The sequence below is a fragment of the Hippoglossus stenolepis genome, chromosome 20, assembly GCF_022539355.2.
Source record: "Hippoglossus stenolepis isolate QCI-W04-F060 chromosome 20, HSTE1.2, whole genome shotgun sequence".
NCBI lineage: Eukaryota > Metazoa > Chordata > Actinopteri > Pleuronectiformes > Pleuronectidae > Hippoglossus > Hippoglossus stenolepis.
Window position 1 is genome coordinate 19,192,083 of NC_061502.1, and position 16,507 is coordinate 19,208,589.

The following is a 16,507-nucleotide window of genomic DNA, read 5'->3' on the forward strand; positions in this document are numbered from 1 at the left end:
ACTAAAACCACAAAGGAAGAGTTTTTATTACGTGTGTTTGTAAAAAGTAACGTTAAAAGGTAAATTCTACAGTTTGACGTGTGAGGAGGAAAAAGAGGAAAAGAGTGGAGATGCCGGGGATTGAACCCGGGGCCTCATACATGCAAAGCATGCGCTCTACCACTGAGCTACATCCCCATGTGGGCAGTAGGGCGGGGAAATGTGTATTTAACCTATTATATACCAGTGTGTAATGGTTAAGACTTGTTTTTCCTTTTAAATATTCAGATTAAATCCTTTTGTGCAAAGATAAATAAAAATCATGAAACAACATCCCACTGTTGTCAAAAGGAAAAACAATAAACTAAGATGAATTAGAAATGAATCAGACGTGTATATACAGTAAACACTGGTGTAACCCTGGAGTCCCTCTGACCTCTGACCTCTGACCTCTGACAGCTTCCTGATGAGTGCAGGAGACAGCGGTGGAGTCTGTCCGTTCAGCACAAGACGTATTTACCAATCAACAAAATGGAGTCGGCTAAGTAGACTAAGCCACTAACGGGATTACATCACTATTTATAGGCTCGGGGGCAGAGGGCCGCTGTTGTGAGAGCTAAACATACAAACACAGAGTTATTCATCTATTCACGAGCAGTCTGACTTCAGGGTGTCGTCAGTGACATGAGGTATTGATCGGTTGGTCAGCGGCTGGAGGAACGATGTTTTCAGGCCGTCCGTCCCATTCCTGTGAACACGATATCTCAAAAACGCCTCGAAGGAATTTCTTCAATTTTGGTACAAACCCTCACTTGAACTCAAAGAAGAACCGAGCTCACAAAACTCTTTATTCCCTCTGAACTCGTCATCTTAAGAACGATTCCAGAGAACCTCTTCAACTGTGGCACTAATGTTCATTTAGACTCAAAGATGAACTGATAAGATCTTAAAGGTCAAAGGTTATTTGAATCTAAAAGAAATGGACTGCGGCATAACAGGGATTCTAGATTGTGAACCCTCTCGCCCAGAGAAAACACTGGAGCTCCTGAAGCTGCTCATTTACCAAGTCACTGGTGTAAAATATCCAACAACCAACGAAGTGTATTTAGTTTAAAACTCAAAGTGTGCGATATATTTTCTATACGTTTACGTCCCCAAAGACTCAAATATAATTACAGGCAGGTGGAACATATGAATCATAACCGGCTCCTGTATCTACACAAGGAAACTTTTATTATGTCATATTTATTGCAGCACTCTCTACACTTGAATATAGACATCGTTAAGTCTATTTGTTGTAGCTCGCTGTGTATTTTTTCCATATGTTAACATGTCTGCAAACATGTTCACCATTTACTGAACTATATCTTTTTTTTACAAGTCATATTTATGTTTGTTTATCTTTGTCCAGCTCTTCTGTCCTCGTCTTTGCTGCACGTCCACGTTTGATTATCACAGTTTTCACAATCAAGTACAAATACAAGACAAAGGAAGTTATAAAATCCCCGTTGTTTTTTATTTGGTTGAATTTCATTAATAACTCATTTACAGATCGTCCACAGCCAAAAGAAAAACATAAAAAATTAAAACGTCACCTAAAATGATAAAACGTCTTCCTCGTGCTGGTCGACTCATTTTTTCAATTTAATAGTTTCTTGACACTGAAGAAAAGAAAAAAACTTCTTTTAGAAGATTGTACCACTGAACAACTTCCCAGCAGAGAGCGAGGAAGTCGAAGGAAGAACGTTCGCTCCACGATGTGTTGATGACTTTAAAATGGACGACGTGACGCCCCCTGCTGGCTGGCTGCAGTATAGGTTACAAACCCCCGCGTCCTCCATGTTAGCAGATGGGACACGCACAAACAAATGTTTCCAAGAGATGGTTTCTGCCATTGTACGTAGACCTCATCACACTGATGATTGTTTAAGTGTTAGTTTCTAATAAAGTTTGGTTTTAATTTGTCATTTGATGATGTACAAACATGGTAAAATGTCAAGATTGACGGCTGACACTGACTTGCAATTGGTCGAGTGAGTGTATAAGTGGTAGTTCGATACCCTGGCCCCACACCACAGTGCAAAAAGATGGCACCAGCATGTGAGATATTTCAGCTTTGTTTTTGTTCAAGAGGAAGAGGAGACGTGTTGTGCATCTTTATATAGTCGGAGATACACACGGGAACTTAAAGTCTGTGCTCCCACAATCCAGAAGTTAAGCCCAAATGTCACGGACACGATCACAGCAGTGACCGGGGGTTGGAGCCATGGCAGCTAGGTCCCATCGATACATGCGCTCGACCAATCACGAGTCTCATCTGTCAATCATGACGTTTCACTCAGTTTTTTATCATCAAATAACTAATTAATTCCAAACTTGTCAGAAACATGAACAAACATCTGTGTGATAAGAACGACCTAAAAACTAGAGAAACCAACTTTGATAAAAATGTATTTAACGTGTTCTTTTGAAGTTTGATGCATGTCCCATCAACCAACATAGAGGAGGCCGGGATTATGACCTACGATGAAACCAAAAAGTTGATCATTAAGTTGACCTCCTGCAGACGTCAATGTTAGTATTATTAAATTTAAGTCATGGTAATTCTATGCAATATAAATACAAAGTAAAAATGCATGTACGCTGTTATAACAGACATTAATTCATACAAACTGTCTATTAACAATAAGGAATTATTGTCATTAATTTTGCTGTTTCATGAGTTATTTACAACAATTAAAAAACAATAAATAACCAGTCTGCTTTCGCCTCATCGCTGTTATACTGAAGTGAGTTCATTTGAGAAGATTTGAAGAAAATTCAAGACCTGAAATGTAACTAGACGCTCTCGTAATTAAAACAGGTTTTGGCTATTGATGGTAAAAAATATAAAATAAAATAATCATATGAAATAATGACCTTTAAGTTTGCAGACAGTTCCACAGAGAAATACAAGCTGATATGTCAAAGACAAGAAACAGATCTCAGCTGGTTTACGAGCAGGTTGTGATTCAAAGACATGAAACAAAGCTGCTCCTACGTGTGAGTCTACGTTAGTTTACTGCAGTTCACTGGGCGGGAGTGAAGAGTTTCAGCAGCCGAGAGACGAGCTTCACATTTACTAGACAGACGCACTGTGGACTTTATTTATCATGGGAGGAGAAAAAGAATGAAGGATTAACCTTAAAGTTTCACCCGCCACTGTAAGAGGGAAAACATTTCTTTTAAAACTCATAAAACAAAAAAGACCTAGAAGCAACACAACTCCACACGGACAATTAAGCAATGTTTGTCACACAATCCTGAACGATGGCACGGCAGCAAGATGTGCGTCAGACGAGATGTTTTCAAAAAGCCTTTTCAAATAAGCCCAATTTTAGAGGGACAGTTTTGTGCCTCTTTTCTTTCTTCAAGAGAAGACGACTGATTCCACTCTGACGTCTGTACACCAAACGTTATGCTACAGCTAGCAGCTGGTTAGCTAGCAGCATTCGTTAGATAGCAGGATTACGCTAATTTGGTTAGAGTTTGGGTGCCTTCAGAAACTGAATTTAGAGCTGATTTAAGATTAATTAATTAATTAAAGACAAGGTGCAGGACTTAATGAGCGAGGCCTGAAATTTACAATATGATCGATTGCTTGCTCAGAGCTGTTCCAGAGCCAAGTGAATTAAACTCAGTGCAATCAAATTAGGAGACTAATGCATCCTCAGTGAATGTGGACCTGAGGTTATAGATAATCAAGTCACTTTAAAGTCTATTGTTTTCTTTTGTTCCGGAAGAAAAGAGGCAAAAAGACAGAAAAGATAATGAGGTGGCATCAGACTCGCTTCACCTAAAACGCAAATGACACAAAACTTTGACAAACAGAACTGTGGCTTACAGAGCAAATGGCATCAGCCTCCACCCGACTCGTGAGGGGTCGGCTGGCTACATGGAGCTGTTAGCTTTGGTCTACGAAACAAGGCTACATCCATGCTACAACGTTTTCAAATGAAAGTGGAGTTTCACGCGAGCGTTGCGGCTCCGTATCAGTTTTTAAAATCACGCGTCATGTGACCACTCGCGTCGCTCGAACAAACTCTCGTCTCCTCCACATGTAAACAGTTGTATCGTTGTCAAATACAGAATTTAACTGCACAACAGGGTCAGTAACACTTGTAATGGATTCTCCATGTTGGGTTCTACACTGGTGGCCGGGGGGGGGTTCATGTGATAGGAGCCTGATGAATCTGAGAAAACAAACTCCGGAGTATTCTGGACGCCAGGCGTACATGTAGTGTGTCAACAAACGAAAACCTAGTTGTGTGGATGTAGCCTTAGTCTGCAACAAAAGAAGAGTAATAATGTAGTGTTGACAAAACAGAATTAATTCAAAGTCGTTTCCATTTATATCTTTGACGCTTTGTTTTTCATGGTATGGCATCGGTTATCGTCCACCTAGAGATAAATATTACGCTGGGGGGGGGGGTTATACTTCTTGAAGCCAAGGGTGGCACACAACGACATGTTGGCTGGTACAAGTGTGTGTTTGTATACAGGATGAAGTGTGTAACCAGAGTTTGTAAGGTTTGAGTCGGCAGTTCTTCCATGACCTGTGGTCGGGTAATTCCAGTGCTGTACAGTTAGGGGGCATGCATCCGGACAGAAATGCATGCACGGAGGGGAAAGTGAGAATCGACTCCGCTCCTCGGCATCTTGCATCTCCAGGTTTTGGCTCAGACGTTTTTAACAACACACATAATCCGTGGACGTCGCACCTGCAGTCACTTCTGCTGCGTCACATCTTCAGATTGTGTGTTTGTGTGAAATGCAGTCGTGACTTCCACCCTCAACTGTCAACGCCTCCTTTGAAACATCTTTTCAAACCATGAAACAACGAGCGTTAGAGGGCAGTGATGCAACATTTAACTGAAGTCCATTGTTCCTTGAGACGAGAGGAAGAGGAGGAGATGTGTGGTTTCCGTTGCGCTGCTGGTCTCAGATGATTTGTACAATTTCATACAGGAGTTAATTGACCACTCGCCTTCGTGGCTTTTCTTTTTGAAGGGCAAAATAATTTAAGCAGAAGAAATGTAAAAAATACGCTCCTGATAGTCCAGAACAGAGGGAGACTGGGAGCGATGGGAGATGGAGACAATTCCAGTCTTTCTCTGGATAGTGGATAAATAAGAGGATCCACCATGTTTTTTTTTTTTTGTCCCCTCATATTCCCATATTCATAGCCCAGGACAAGTGGACACACCCACCCCAGGTTGGACTGTGGCGGGGGGGATTCATTAAAGAATGGCCAGATGCCTCATTTTTTTACTAGGTTGGCATGAAGTTCTCACTGAGCGCGGCTAGTGGTTTGATTTACATGAATACTCCTCCACAGTTCGAGTTCAGTGGAGGTGGGCCGAGAGCCTTCGAGGGCCCACTTGGCAGGTGTGGTCCAGTGGGAGGAGGAGGAGCTGGGTTATGGGGCGAGGGCTGGGGCTGGCTGGTGGATCTCTGGGTTTCTGGATGTCCGGCAGCAGTCGTATGTGGCAGGGTCGTAACGGGGGCTCGGAAGGCTGAAGGGCGAGAGAAGCGGAGATCAGAGTGAAACGGAGAAACAGAATCAACAGCAACACAGGAACGGGCGGAATTTAAATCGTGGCAGGTTCAGTTGGAAGAGCGTTAGGGTCTGTTGTCAACAAGTTTAAAATATATAAGGAACTTGGGTATTTTACTTACTCGCATCTTTATGATGTTTGCGTTTCTCCTATACTGAATTATGCTTCCTGGATCAATAAGAGGAGAATGTGAGGTGATAAGACTTTGGAATTAATATTTTTGAAACCAGGGTCAATACGAATCGCACAATTCTCCACAGGCTAAAGAGCTTCAAGCTGTTTTTGAGGAAGCTGAATTACAGTACATGTACAGAAATAAAGATCATTGTGGAGTTTGTCCCTGTGTGGGTTTGTTTCAGCTTCCTCCCAGTCCGAGGACATGCAGACTGGGGTTTGGTGAATTGGACGCTAAATTGATTGTAAAGGTGTGAATGTGAGAGTGAATGGATGTTTGGATAAATACAGAAATGACAGTTTCATACCCATCTGCTTCTGCTCGTCGAGGCTCATCCACACCGTCACTTTCCTGCCGGAGGAGACGAGAACGAATGTGTCATCTCTACTTCATTCATAAAAATACAGACGAAAAGCAAAAACTGCTCTAATCTCCTCTCTCTAGAAATCTTTAGACCCAAAGAGACGAACCATTAAACAGGTTTCACGCAGACAAGTTGACGTTTCCAAAACGTTTGCAACAGGCTGGGATTTGAAGTCAAATATTTGAAATTTGAATAAGGAAAAATCTATTTTGCCTGTAATTTGTTTTTTTTACATCTAAATATAAATAAATATCTGCATCTGAAATATCACTGTGTTCTGTCTCAGTAGCTTCCTTTAGTTTCCCCCTCTCACTGAACAGATAAAACACACAAGTATCAAACACAAGTCGTTAGTACAAAAGAATTCCATATAAACGTGTCAACAATACGACAAACAGGAAGTTACAACACATAATTCAGCCATGCTCATTCTGTGACGGAGCTCTTCAGGCACAACGTGACAACAGGACAGTGTGAAGACACATGCAGGTACGAGACGACTTCAGCAACATGGCGGCCGCTGCGGTGAATATGCGTGACGGTGGTGACTGGACAACATGGGCGGTTTGTTATGGATGCGTGAGGAAGCTGAACAGTGCGGCCCGGCAACAGCTGACACACAAGACAACACACGATGGAAGACAGGGCGACACACAACGTGGACGACGTGGCTCTTACGAGTCATTTCGACTCTGGTAAAGTCTCTCCGGGGTTTTCTGCCCCCGCTGGACAGGCCGAGGTTGGCGACTTGGGCTCGGCTGGCGGCATGGCCAGCGGCAGGGGAATGGGCTGACTCTGGCCTTCTGAGCTTTCTGGAGCCAGGTTAGATTTGGGCTGGCCTATGATTACTGTGTTACCTGTTGGGTTGGAGCATGAAGACAAGAAGCCTGCGGTGTGAGAGCAAGTTACATTAAATAAGACAGAATAACATGGGCTGACGTCGGTTCGCCTTTCAGCACCGTTCAGACACATTTTCAACAATAATACACACAAAACAAATGAATCCCCAACAATTGATATATCAGCATTTAAGATTGATTGCGGATATGGAAACTTTTATTTCACAGAACACTTAGAATTCAACAATTCGACTGTTGGAGTCTTTTGAAATCCACAGAGAAGATGTGCTCACACCTCAAACCACCACTTGGACACATGTTATTAGTGCGAGGCAACAATTCAAGTCATGAATGGTCCTAAGTCTAATACTAATGTTTGGTTTTGTGTCTGAGCTGAAGAAATCTTTGGATTTCTGTTTTGTTTCTCCGATTTCAGCCATTGAATAACAGCCGTGATCAGACATTTAATCTGCTGAGCTCGTACAGCTGAAAAATTACAATACAACTTTGTTCTCTTCACACTTCATGTTTTAAAGGAGATGGAGGATGTTAAAAGTTAAAAAGTCCCACGTGTGTGGTAAACCAAAGTAAATGATTCTTTTTACACAAAATATAGTCTATAGTTAAAGAATCTAAAACTTTCATGATGCACTATGGTTAATGGACCGAGGGGAAGGTGCGTTAACAGCTCGCCAGTTCAAGGAGCTCATTTCCTGCCTGTTTGTATTCATGATAAATCTACTCAGATAACAGAGGATCGTTAAGTTGTCGTCTTGTTGGATGTTTTATCGTCTCCCAAATGCACAGTCACTGATGAACAGTCAATAACAAAGAAAGAAGATGCAGTCCAGAGTTTAACATCTCTCAACACGATGTTAAACTACCACCTCACCCCCCCGAGCTCTCACCTCCGTCCTGCTCTGCTTTGATCTGGGCCTCCAGGTCCTCAGGGTCCACGTACTGGTAGTTGTCATCGTCATCAGGTGGTTTACACTTCCCACAGCAGAAACAGCAGCAGCAGCAACAGCAGCAGCAGGTGAACAGTGTACAGCACAGAACCAGACCCTGCAGGAGTGAACACACACAGAGAGGAGCAAGGTTCAGCCTCGTGGCAGGAGGCGGAGATACAACCGTCTGTACCTCCTCAGGAACCATCAGAAGACACAATCATCTGTAGGAGCCGTTTGAAACCCACAGAGACGATACGCACGTACCTTAAACCACCATTTGGACATAAGGAAGTAGTATTTGACGCTTTCCTCTCCAAACTGCTCGGACACATACAGGCCCATGGAGCCGTACTCGTCGTAAATCTTCCTCTTGGTCTCATCATTTAAAATAGAGTTGGCGTTGTTGATCTCCTTAAACTTATCCGCCGCCTCCGGGTTGTCCGGGTTCTTGTCCGGATGGTACTTCAGCGCTAGTTTTCTAACAGAACAGAAGGAGAAACAAAATAATGAGACGTCGTGTTGAAGGGTTCAAATCTGGTATTTATTTCTTTAGCTTGTTCATGAATAACAAATATTTAAACATCTCATTTGTCCTGTTTACTCAGGGAGAGGATTTAAATGAAAGGTTGCTGGTTCTACCACCAGATCAAATTCAGATGAACAGAAAACCCACAAAATTCAAGCTGAAATCATGACTTGGTCTTATTTACAATATTTTATAGATGAATTTCTGATAATTAAACATTATACGTGCTTTTATTAACAAACAAACAAGAATAGATTATTTCTAAATGAGGAAAATCATTATTTTCTTGCAAGCAAAACATTTCCTGTCAGTTTCTCTTCACAGGGAGAAACTTACTCTGCAGGAATACGACTTAAGGCCATTTATGAGACGCATTTTCCAACACGACAAGGAACACGATTATTCAAGTGAAGGATTAAGGAAATACCTGATGTAATAATTACGGTGCCATTACCCCGTCTACTCTGCACAAACTAATCCAGTCGACTGAGACGGCTTAAAAAGTTGAGTAATACTTCACATTGCTGCGCGCTCACCTGTACGCTTTCTTGATGTCCTCAGCAGTCGCTCCTTTCTCCAGCCCTAGCACCTTGTACACACTCTCCCCAGCTGTGGACATCTTCCTTTGGGGACGGGAGGCGTTTGGTTCAGCCATGGCTCACCTCTGTCGATTAAGAAAAATTTAAAATGAATCAAACATCATTACGACTCATTATTTAAGACCACGTAACGAAGCAGGGTTGAGCACAGCAGCATCAACACTCTGCTGAGAGAGCGATAACATCCGTTTGTGGAAACTTCCCACTGCTGCTGTTTGCTGAGGGAGAAGCCTGGAGTGCTTTGTATAGATTGTGAGTCATATAGTGCAGAGGTGAAGGTTTCAGAAGTGTAAGCTGCTTTCAGAACGGCACTGAAGTGAAGACGGTTTCCTGAAGTTAAGGGAAAAAGTCCCACCTCCTCCATGTTAGTGGATGGCACAGACCGAACTACAAACACACATCCTGTGATATTTTAGCATCTTTTTGTGAAACAAGAAAGAGGAGATGTGTCGTCCATCTTTGTTTACAGTCAATGGGCTGACATCATCCACTAGAGAAGAAAAACATTATTGCTTGTTTGCTTAGTCGAGCAACAAATTTTTTTAATTTTCAACTGTTGTTTATTGGTCAAAACGAGCTGTTTAATGAGTATGTAATAGTTTGACATTTTAAAGAACAAACAATTAAAAGATTATTAATTATACAACAGTTACTTGAAGCCCCATAACACATCCTTACATAAAGCAATAGAATTAAACTACATTGTACTTTCACTTTAAGAATATCCACTCAACAATGCAATAAACAGGACAAAAACACGTAGTCTAGGTCCTACATCGTTTCCCCCCCAACAATTCAAATGAATGAATACAGTAAAACTTAAATATTGATTTAGACCAACTGTTCTTCAAGTGAAGACACATGATCGTCCACTGTGTCAATCCCACCTCCTGTTAACAAAGACCAGGATTATGATGGTAATTCCCATATAAACCAATTGTACTGCAATGGTGGGGGGGTTCGTAATGAGCCTGTATCGACTGAACAGCATCACAAGCAGGATTGTAATCAGCGCAGAGCTTTACTCTCCACGGTGTTCGAGAGGAACCGATCCTCCCTGGTGTGTCTGCTCTCACACCTTATTCTAGTCCACGTGGTTCTTTCATCTGAGCTGAGCTGTGAGCAGCAGCGTCTCCTCCAGTCGTCTACACACATTCAGATTACTGGGGCTCTAACCAACGATTAGTGTGAAGATTATGTTCAACTTTCATTTCACAGAATAAACAAGAAAAGATGTGTATTTATGTTCACGTTTTACGTAAATATATGCTTTTTTTCTTAATTCAAGTTCAATATATTTGGTTGTATTTGCAATATATATCACTATTGCGAATTTTTTACTTCTTAACATCGGTATTGGCCGCAGCCGCCAAAACTCCACATCAGTCGTGCTCTAATTGTCAGTAACGTGTCACAGGGAACTCGCTAATGTCCACAAAGTGTCTCACATCTACAATGAACAGCAGGATTCCTCTTTACTGAACAAACACACACATACAGGCTCTTATTCAGCCGCACAAATAATGCTGTGCGGGTCGTTGACCAAAGAAGATTACATTTTGCTGATCTCACAGATTACCCGTCCAAGTCCATGTCAGAGAGGGCCAACGTCCCGGTCAGAGTCTGGCCAAACACTCGCACGCCCCGACCAGCTAAGCATGTATCCACAGATCCGTGCCGCTGGGTGACAAACAGAAGGTGCTGGAGCGAGAGCGAAGACGGGGGGAGAGTCGTACTGTACGGGCTGTGCGGTCGACTGCAGCGAACCCAGAGCAAAACGCTCTTATTAAGCTCTTCTGTTTTATAATTTACACACAAGACAGATTTACAAAGGATTAAAAACTCGCAATTATTACAAATAACACAGTGACCCCAGCTTATACAGGACCTGAATACGGTTCTGTTATTTCACCAAAGCCTCTCATCTTAGTTATTGAAGTTATTAAGAGAAAAGAGCGGCTGAGGGGGAGAGCGGTTTCCTCCTGAATATCTTTCATCAGATTCATTCGTTGATTATTTAAAAATGAATCAGTGCCGTGCCCTGTAAGATAAAATACACCTTCCTTGATACCACCACTTAGTTCCTTTAACTTTCAGTAACGACGTTGGAAGTTTATCGTTAAACATGGATGTATTTCAACCAATTATTTGTCCATCTCATTTGTTTTGAACTAAAAGCTTGCCAAAGAAATCAAGAATCCCGTTGGAGGAGAAAATGACACAATTTCAAAGAGCTTTTCTTCAGGCGACATCTTCAAATGGCTCGTTTGAATCAAGCGATCGGCTCAATATTTAATCTTAAACTCAAAGTGTAAACCTCCCCCACACTGTGACAGCAAAGTGTTTCAGACACACAAACACAAGCGCTCCAACAATATCTGCTCTGTTCTTCCCAGTCAAACACAAACAGCGCTTCACTTTGTTCACACCCAAACTTCTAATGTGCTAAAATTAGATCCCCCATCCAGAGGGCGTCTTCCAGAGGAAGTGAGAGCAGGACAGGTGATAATCAGCCTCACTGACTCAACGCTTGTGCTTCATGGGCATTTTTCTGCTTTCAACAAAGAAAATCCCCTGAATCATAATTCACTGCACCAAAGCAGCTTTGCTTTGACAGTCCTTCATCCGATTAGATCAGAGCCTGTTGTGAAAATAAAAATAAAGCTTCACACATGCATTTGTAATTGCAACATATTGTACTTGAAGGTTTAAACTGACACTATGCACCTATTTTCTTCTTTACACAAATGTACACGTGTCACTCGGGTCACATCAGGAGTTTTTTCCAATGAAAGAAACATTTTCAAACAAAAAGATTTAAATAACACCAATATAACACTTTGATGGTGTAAAAGCCAATTGATTAATATATTTAAAAGACTAAATCTGCAGATTAATTGATAATTATTAGCTGCAGCCTGAGCAGCAGCTCTGACGGTGTCACTTCAGTCAAGCATCTGTTAACTCTGGAGTATAATTTAAGCTAAATGACAGCATTTAAAGAACAGAGAGAAAGCCTGTCAGGCTAGTGACTGGAATAAACGCTGCAAAGGGCAAATGAAAAAGGCCTTTTCTTTTTTTCCTGAACGATGGAAGCGCTGCAGGCGCAGATGGCGTGTCGGCTGAGGCCAAGAAGCAGATGTTAATACTTCACGCATCCTTGGAGCATCCTGCATGGTCCCAGTTCCACCGGGAAAGTGAAACCAGGCCCTTACACATTTGAATTAATGTAAAACCTCGGAGACGCTGCTCTGATCCCACCGTCCCCCTGCAGCTCCCAATCGATCGAGTCTCTCTGAGCCAGCTCTATTAGGTTAATTAGCCAACTGCAGTCATTGCAGCGTCGACTTAAAAAACTAAACTATCTATACACATGGTGCTCGTTCATCAGATGAACTGGAGCGATAGAATGATAATGAAATATAAAACACAACAGCAGCACACACACATTTAGACCCTGGTCCCTGTGGTGGAAGCGCAAGGAGTTCAGCAAAGGTTCCTAGATCTGCTGGAAAGTTCCTGCTGTGAAAAGGCATCTACTGAGACATTGTTGGTATATCTGGTGCATTCTTAATGAAATCATTTGGTTTATATCATCATTGATATACAACTCGTGGCTTTATATGATGCAATATTACAGAACATCAAGCTCAAAGTCACTGAGCAGCTTGTTTGATCGCACATGATCCAAACTGGAAAAAATAAACAACGCCAAAAATAAACATGAGTCACAGCACTGACTAAAAGACAAGATATTTGTAAAACAAATACACTCATAAAACAACAGATTGAGCAATTTCACCAAATCCCTTTCAAAGAAGATTACAAAAATGTTATGAGTGTCCATTAATGTAAACCCGTATAAAACAATTCTAAATCAATTTCAGCCGGTATAAAAATAAATGACACAAACACACTGGATTAATTACCAGCATCCATGATTATTTTTAAAAAGCTATTATTAGTAAAGAGAACAAAAGTAAACTCTTCAAACATCTCAGTCCTGTGCCAGCTCAAGAAAGATTTTTTTCAAAACCACAAGTGAAGAAAAAGATTTGAGGATCGAGGGCAACGACTCCCGTGAAACTTCTCATTCAGCGAGAACAACAGCTCTTAAGATCCGTCAGTTGTGTTGCTCTTAAAATAGATCTTTATAGTTAAAAATAACATCGGCTTTCTAAGGTGTGTGTAACTGTATCTGCAACAACACAGACATGCAAAAACGTTCCACACAATGAACCACACTAAACATCATAGTTACAAGCAAAACAGTCTAATGTCCAGTTTCACACCTCAAAGTCCGAACTTCAAACAAACTTCATGTGTCAAACGACACGACTCTGCTTCTTCTTCTATTGTTTAATGATGTCTCAACTTCCTGCGAAAGATTAAAAAGTCTGAACAAAAAGGTTTTCAAACCGTGAACGAACCAAACCATGGTTCAGTTTGATGCAGACGCAGAACACTTGTTCTTTTGGCTCAGACTAAACTGAAAAGTCAGGGTACCAAACTAGTTAGTTAGTTAGAAAGTTGGACACCAACAAACAAACAAACAAACAAACAAACAGGAAACTAGCAGAACATCTACAGACTCAGATCTCTATGAATCTATGAGTGTTTCTGCTCCACTTTCCAACAGTAAAAGTTCTTCATCGTGTCCACGTCTGTTAAGAAGCATCTGTTTATTCTGAATACTAAACCACACACTGAAAGAAAAAAATCACATGCATGACAACAAAGGCTGCAGTTACTTAGCGCTGCCGGTGCCTGCAGCTACAAAAGAAAGGGAAGTCGCTCTAAATGGCGTGCAGGGCCCAGGAGGCGGTCGATACGACACTGGACCTTCATTACATGGGGATCAAACTGTGGCACGAAGAACAACTGCTGCTGCGTGGGAGGGTCGACCCACTGTGACGTCAGCCATTGGTCGGTGAGCTGCTGTTTTGAAGCCCCAGCTTTGCTATTTTGCACAGCGCCATCTTGTTCTTTGAAACCATAAGTGACCATATAAGGAGGAGCGAGGGGGGAGCCTGACTGAGAGTTCGAGGACACTGAGCGACCATCAGACTGGACCATCTACCGGGGAGATGGCGAAGAAGATGTCAACTTGGAAAGATGAGGAGATCGGAGCGCTACAAACAAAAACACTTGATTTACGCCACAGACTATTTCCAGGTCCTGAACGCTGCAGCACCCTTCACCTGATCGCTCGGGGGGGTTTTCTGTTGTTGAGAACGTCTCCTGCGAATGGCCGGAAAGAGTCTGGACCCGATCGTCCCGTAAAAACATCTTAAATAATCAATCTGCGGGTAAAACGACTTATTTTAAAGATCTGAATACTTCCTCCACCGCAGCCCAACAGGGCCTCCGACTTACAACGCAGGTTTTATGTCACTTCTGCTCATAAGAGGTAGGAAATCTGAGGTTTGTGGTTAACCGTCATGTTTTTATCACCGGAAATATCTCATTGGCCACATCTGTTTGGGGGGGGGGGGAAGAGCACATGTTGGGAGACACAAAGACTTGATTTCCATAATTAGGTCAGTGGATGAACACAACCTCCCACGTGAACCTGATTTTAACGTGTGAGCCATAAAACTCAGTTTCCGCCACTGGTCCTGCAGATCTGAACGTGTGCTCATGGGCTGATGAGTCCTCGGGCATCACACCCTGGACCCGGGGGTGGGGGGGTTTCACATGTTGCTCTGCGGGGAAACAGGCTGATGTTCTGGGACGTCTGTCCGCTCCGGTGGAGGCGGAACGCCGCGTGATTGTCGCCTGTTTGTCCTTGTTGGAGCTCTAATCCTTTGCTAATCTGCCTGCACAGGAGAAGCGGTTACTTTCGGTTTTACAACCCGGTTCTTCACGCACTATCACGGCACCTGCACCCCCATGAGTTCTGTCTCTTCTTCGCCTTTTCAGTCCTGATGCTGCAGCTAGCCGTTAGCTCACTGCTAGCTCCCCTACCTGTGTGGCTGCCTGGAGGGGTCTCCTCCAGCAGAACTTCATGCATTCGTGTGTAAACATGTCAGTCGGCACTTGTGGCCCGTTACACGAAGCGTCCGGCTAGACACAGACAATGCGAAACCCCATTCACGAATTCGCCAATTTCACTAATCACGCCTGTCTGTTCGCGATAATCTCACGCAAAACTCTGCCCGACCATTTCAAAACCACTAACCCGGCCACGCAGATCAATTCGGCGCTGGTTTCATACACGAACGATGCAACATTCAATTGAACAAAGGGTGCGAATCCTCATTAAGAGTCGTTCACATTTTCGCTGCCACCGCCCTGTGAATTTACACCGTGAACATCGAACATGGCGTTTGGACTCGAGTCCGAACGGAGCCTGGAGGCTGTGGTTCCCCGGGACCGTCACGCCCGTGGTACAGGTCGGAAATTGACGGCACGACGAGAAGCGAGTCCACGTTAAATTGGCGGATTTGCGAATGGAGTCCGGCGAGCGTGACGGCTAGCTTAGCTGTGTGCTAGCTAATTTGGAAGTGTCGGAGTAGCTCACCTTGTGCTAACTGGTCGCGGTGTGTCTCGCCGGGAGGTTAACTGGACCATAGAGGCATCCGGTTCCGATGGGCTGAACTCCCGGTTAAAGGCTCGGGAACGCGGTGAAATTAGCCCGGGTGTGGAGAGGTGGTGGCCCGCTGCTGCTGCTGCGGCCGCCCGGTCTCTTCTTCTTCTTCTTCCTCCTTCCAGGAACCGACTGACGACGCGGTGCTTTCAAGGTTTCCCCCAAAAATCCTCCTCTCGGTCCAAAGAGCAGATCCTGAAATCACATGTTTTTATTTATGTCTCACGTTCGTCGTCCAGTTCCCTGATTGTTTGTGTTGCAGCTGATTAGGGAACAAAAGCCCGATGATGCGGTTACAGAGGATTTTTCTCCAAAACACGAAAACGTGAAATTAGCCTTTTTTTTTTTAAAGGTTTCATTTACCCGTAAAGTCCAGGAATTATAACAGAAAACATGTGGTTCTCTGCAGGATGTTACACAACACGAAAATCCAGGGAATAAAGAGCAGGGTTTTATTATTGAATCTGGTCCGTGAACGTCTCATCAGCTGTAAAAAAAAAAGTTTGTCATCACATTTCTCCTCAGAGTTTATCATTTTGATTTATTCACACTTTACTACAGCATTTACAGTAAACTATTTCATTTATGCATTTAATTCTTTAGTTATTTTTAAGATAAGAAAAGTTAAGATACGAAATTTGCAGTATTACAGCAGCAAGTTTAAAAAAAGGGATCTGTACGTAACATGCGATACTGAAGTGTAAGGACAAATATGAATCTGATAAACAGGAGCTGATATAAAAGCCCACATTTTTATTATGAAATGTAATTTAATGGTTTTATCTATATTCCTTTTGTTTTCCTAACATTTGTGTCAATATATTTTATCATCTTTAAAATAATGCATAAGTAAGTAATGTTACACAACTCACATCTTAAGCTGGACCTG

At 42.6% G+C, this 16,507-nt stretch overlaps 1 protein-coding gene and 1 non-coding gene across 5 annotated transcripts; both read right to left on the minus strand.

The window, feature by feature from the left end:
* Positions 1-105: 105 nt before the first annotated feature.
* Positions 106-177, minus strand: trnaa-ugc. The gene has a single exon. It is a non-coding gene; the product is annotated as a tRNA-Ala (tRNA).
* Positions 178-1,469: 1,292 nt separating this feature from the next.
* dnajc5ga (DnaJ (Hsp40) homolog, subfamily C, member 5 gamma a) lies at positions 1,470-15,938 on the minus strand. 4 transcript variants are annotated; one of them, XR_004694278.2, is made up of 8 exons: positions 15,553-15,938; positions 8,967-9,094; positions 8,169-8,382; positions 7,863-8,019; positions 6,794-6,972; positions 6,059-6,102; positions 5,698-5,744; positions 1,470-5,534 (listed from the first exon to the last, which is right to left on the minus strand). XR_004694278.2 is itself a non-coding variant. In XM_035144081.2 (7 exons), the coding sequence occupies exons 2-5, from the start codon at positions 9,083-9,085 to the stop codon at positions 6,797-6,799; spliced, it is 666 nt and encodes a 221-aa protein (XP_034999972.1). In that variant the 5' UTR covers positions 9,086-9,094; positions 15,553-15,930; the 3' UTR covers positions 1,470-5,534; positions 6,059-6,102; positions 6,794-6,796. The 4 variants fall into 4 exon arrangements, 2 of the variants coding, with proteins under 2 accessions (XP_034999972.1, XP_034999973.1); XR_004694279.2 differs by lacking the exon at positions 6,794-6,972 and having other exon boundaries at positions 15,553-15,928; XM_035144081.2 differs by lacking the exon at positions 5,698-5,744 and having other exon boundaries at positions 15,553-15,930.
* Between the last annotated feature and the right edge of the window lie 569 nt (positions 15,939-16,507).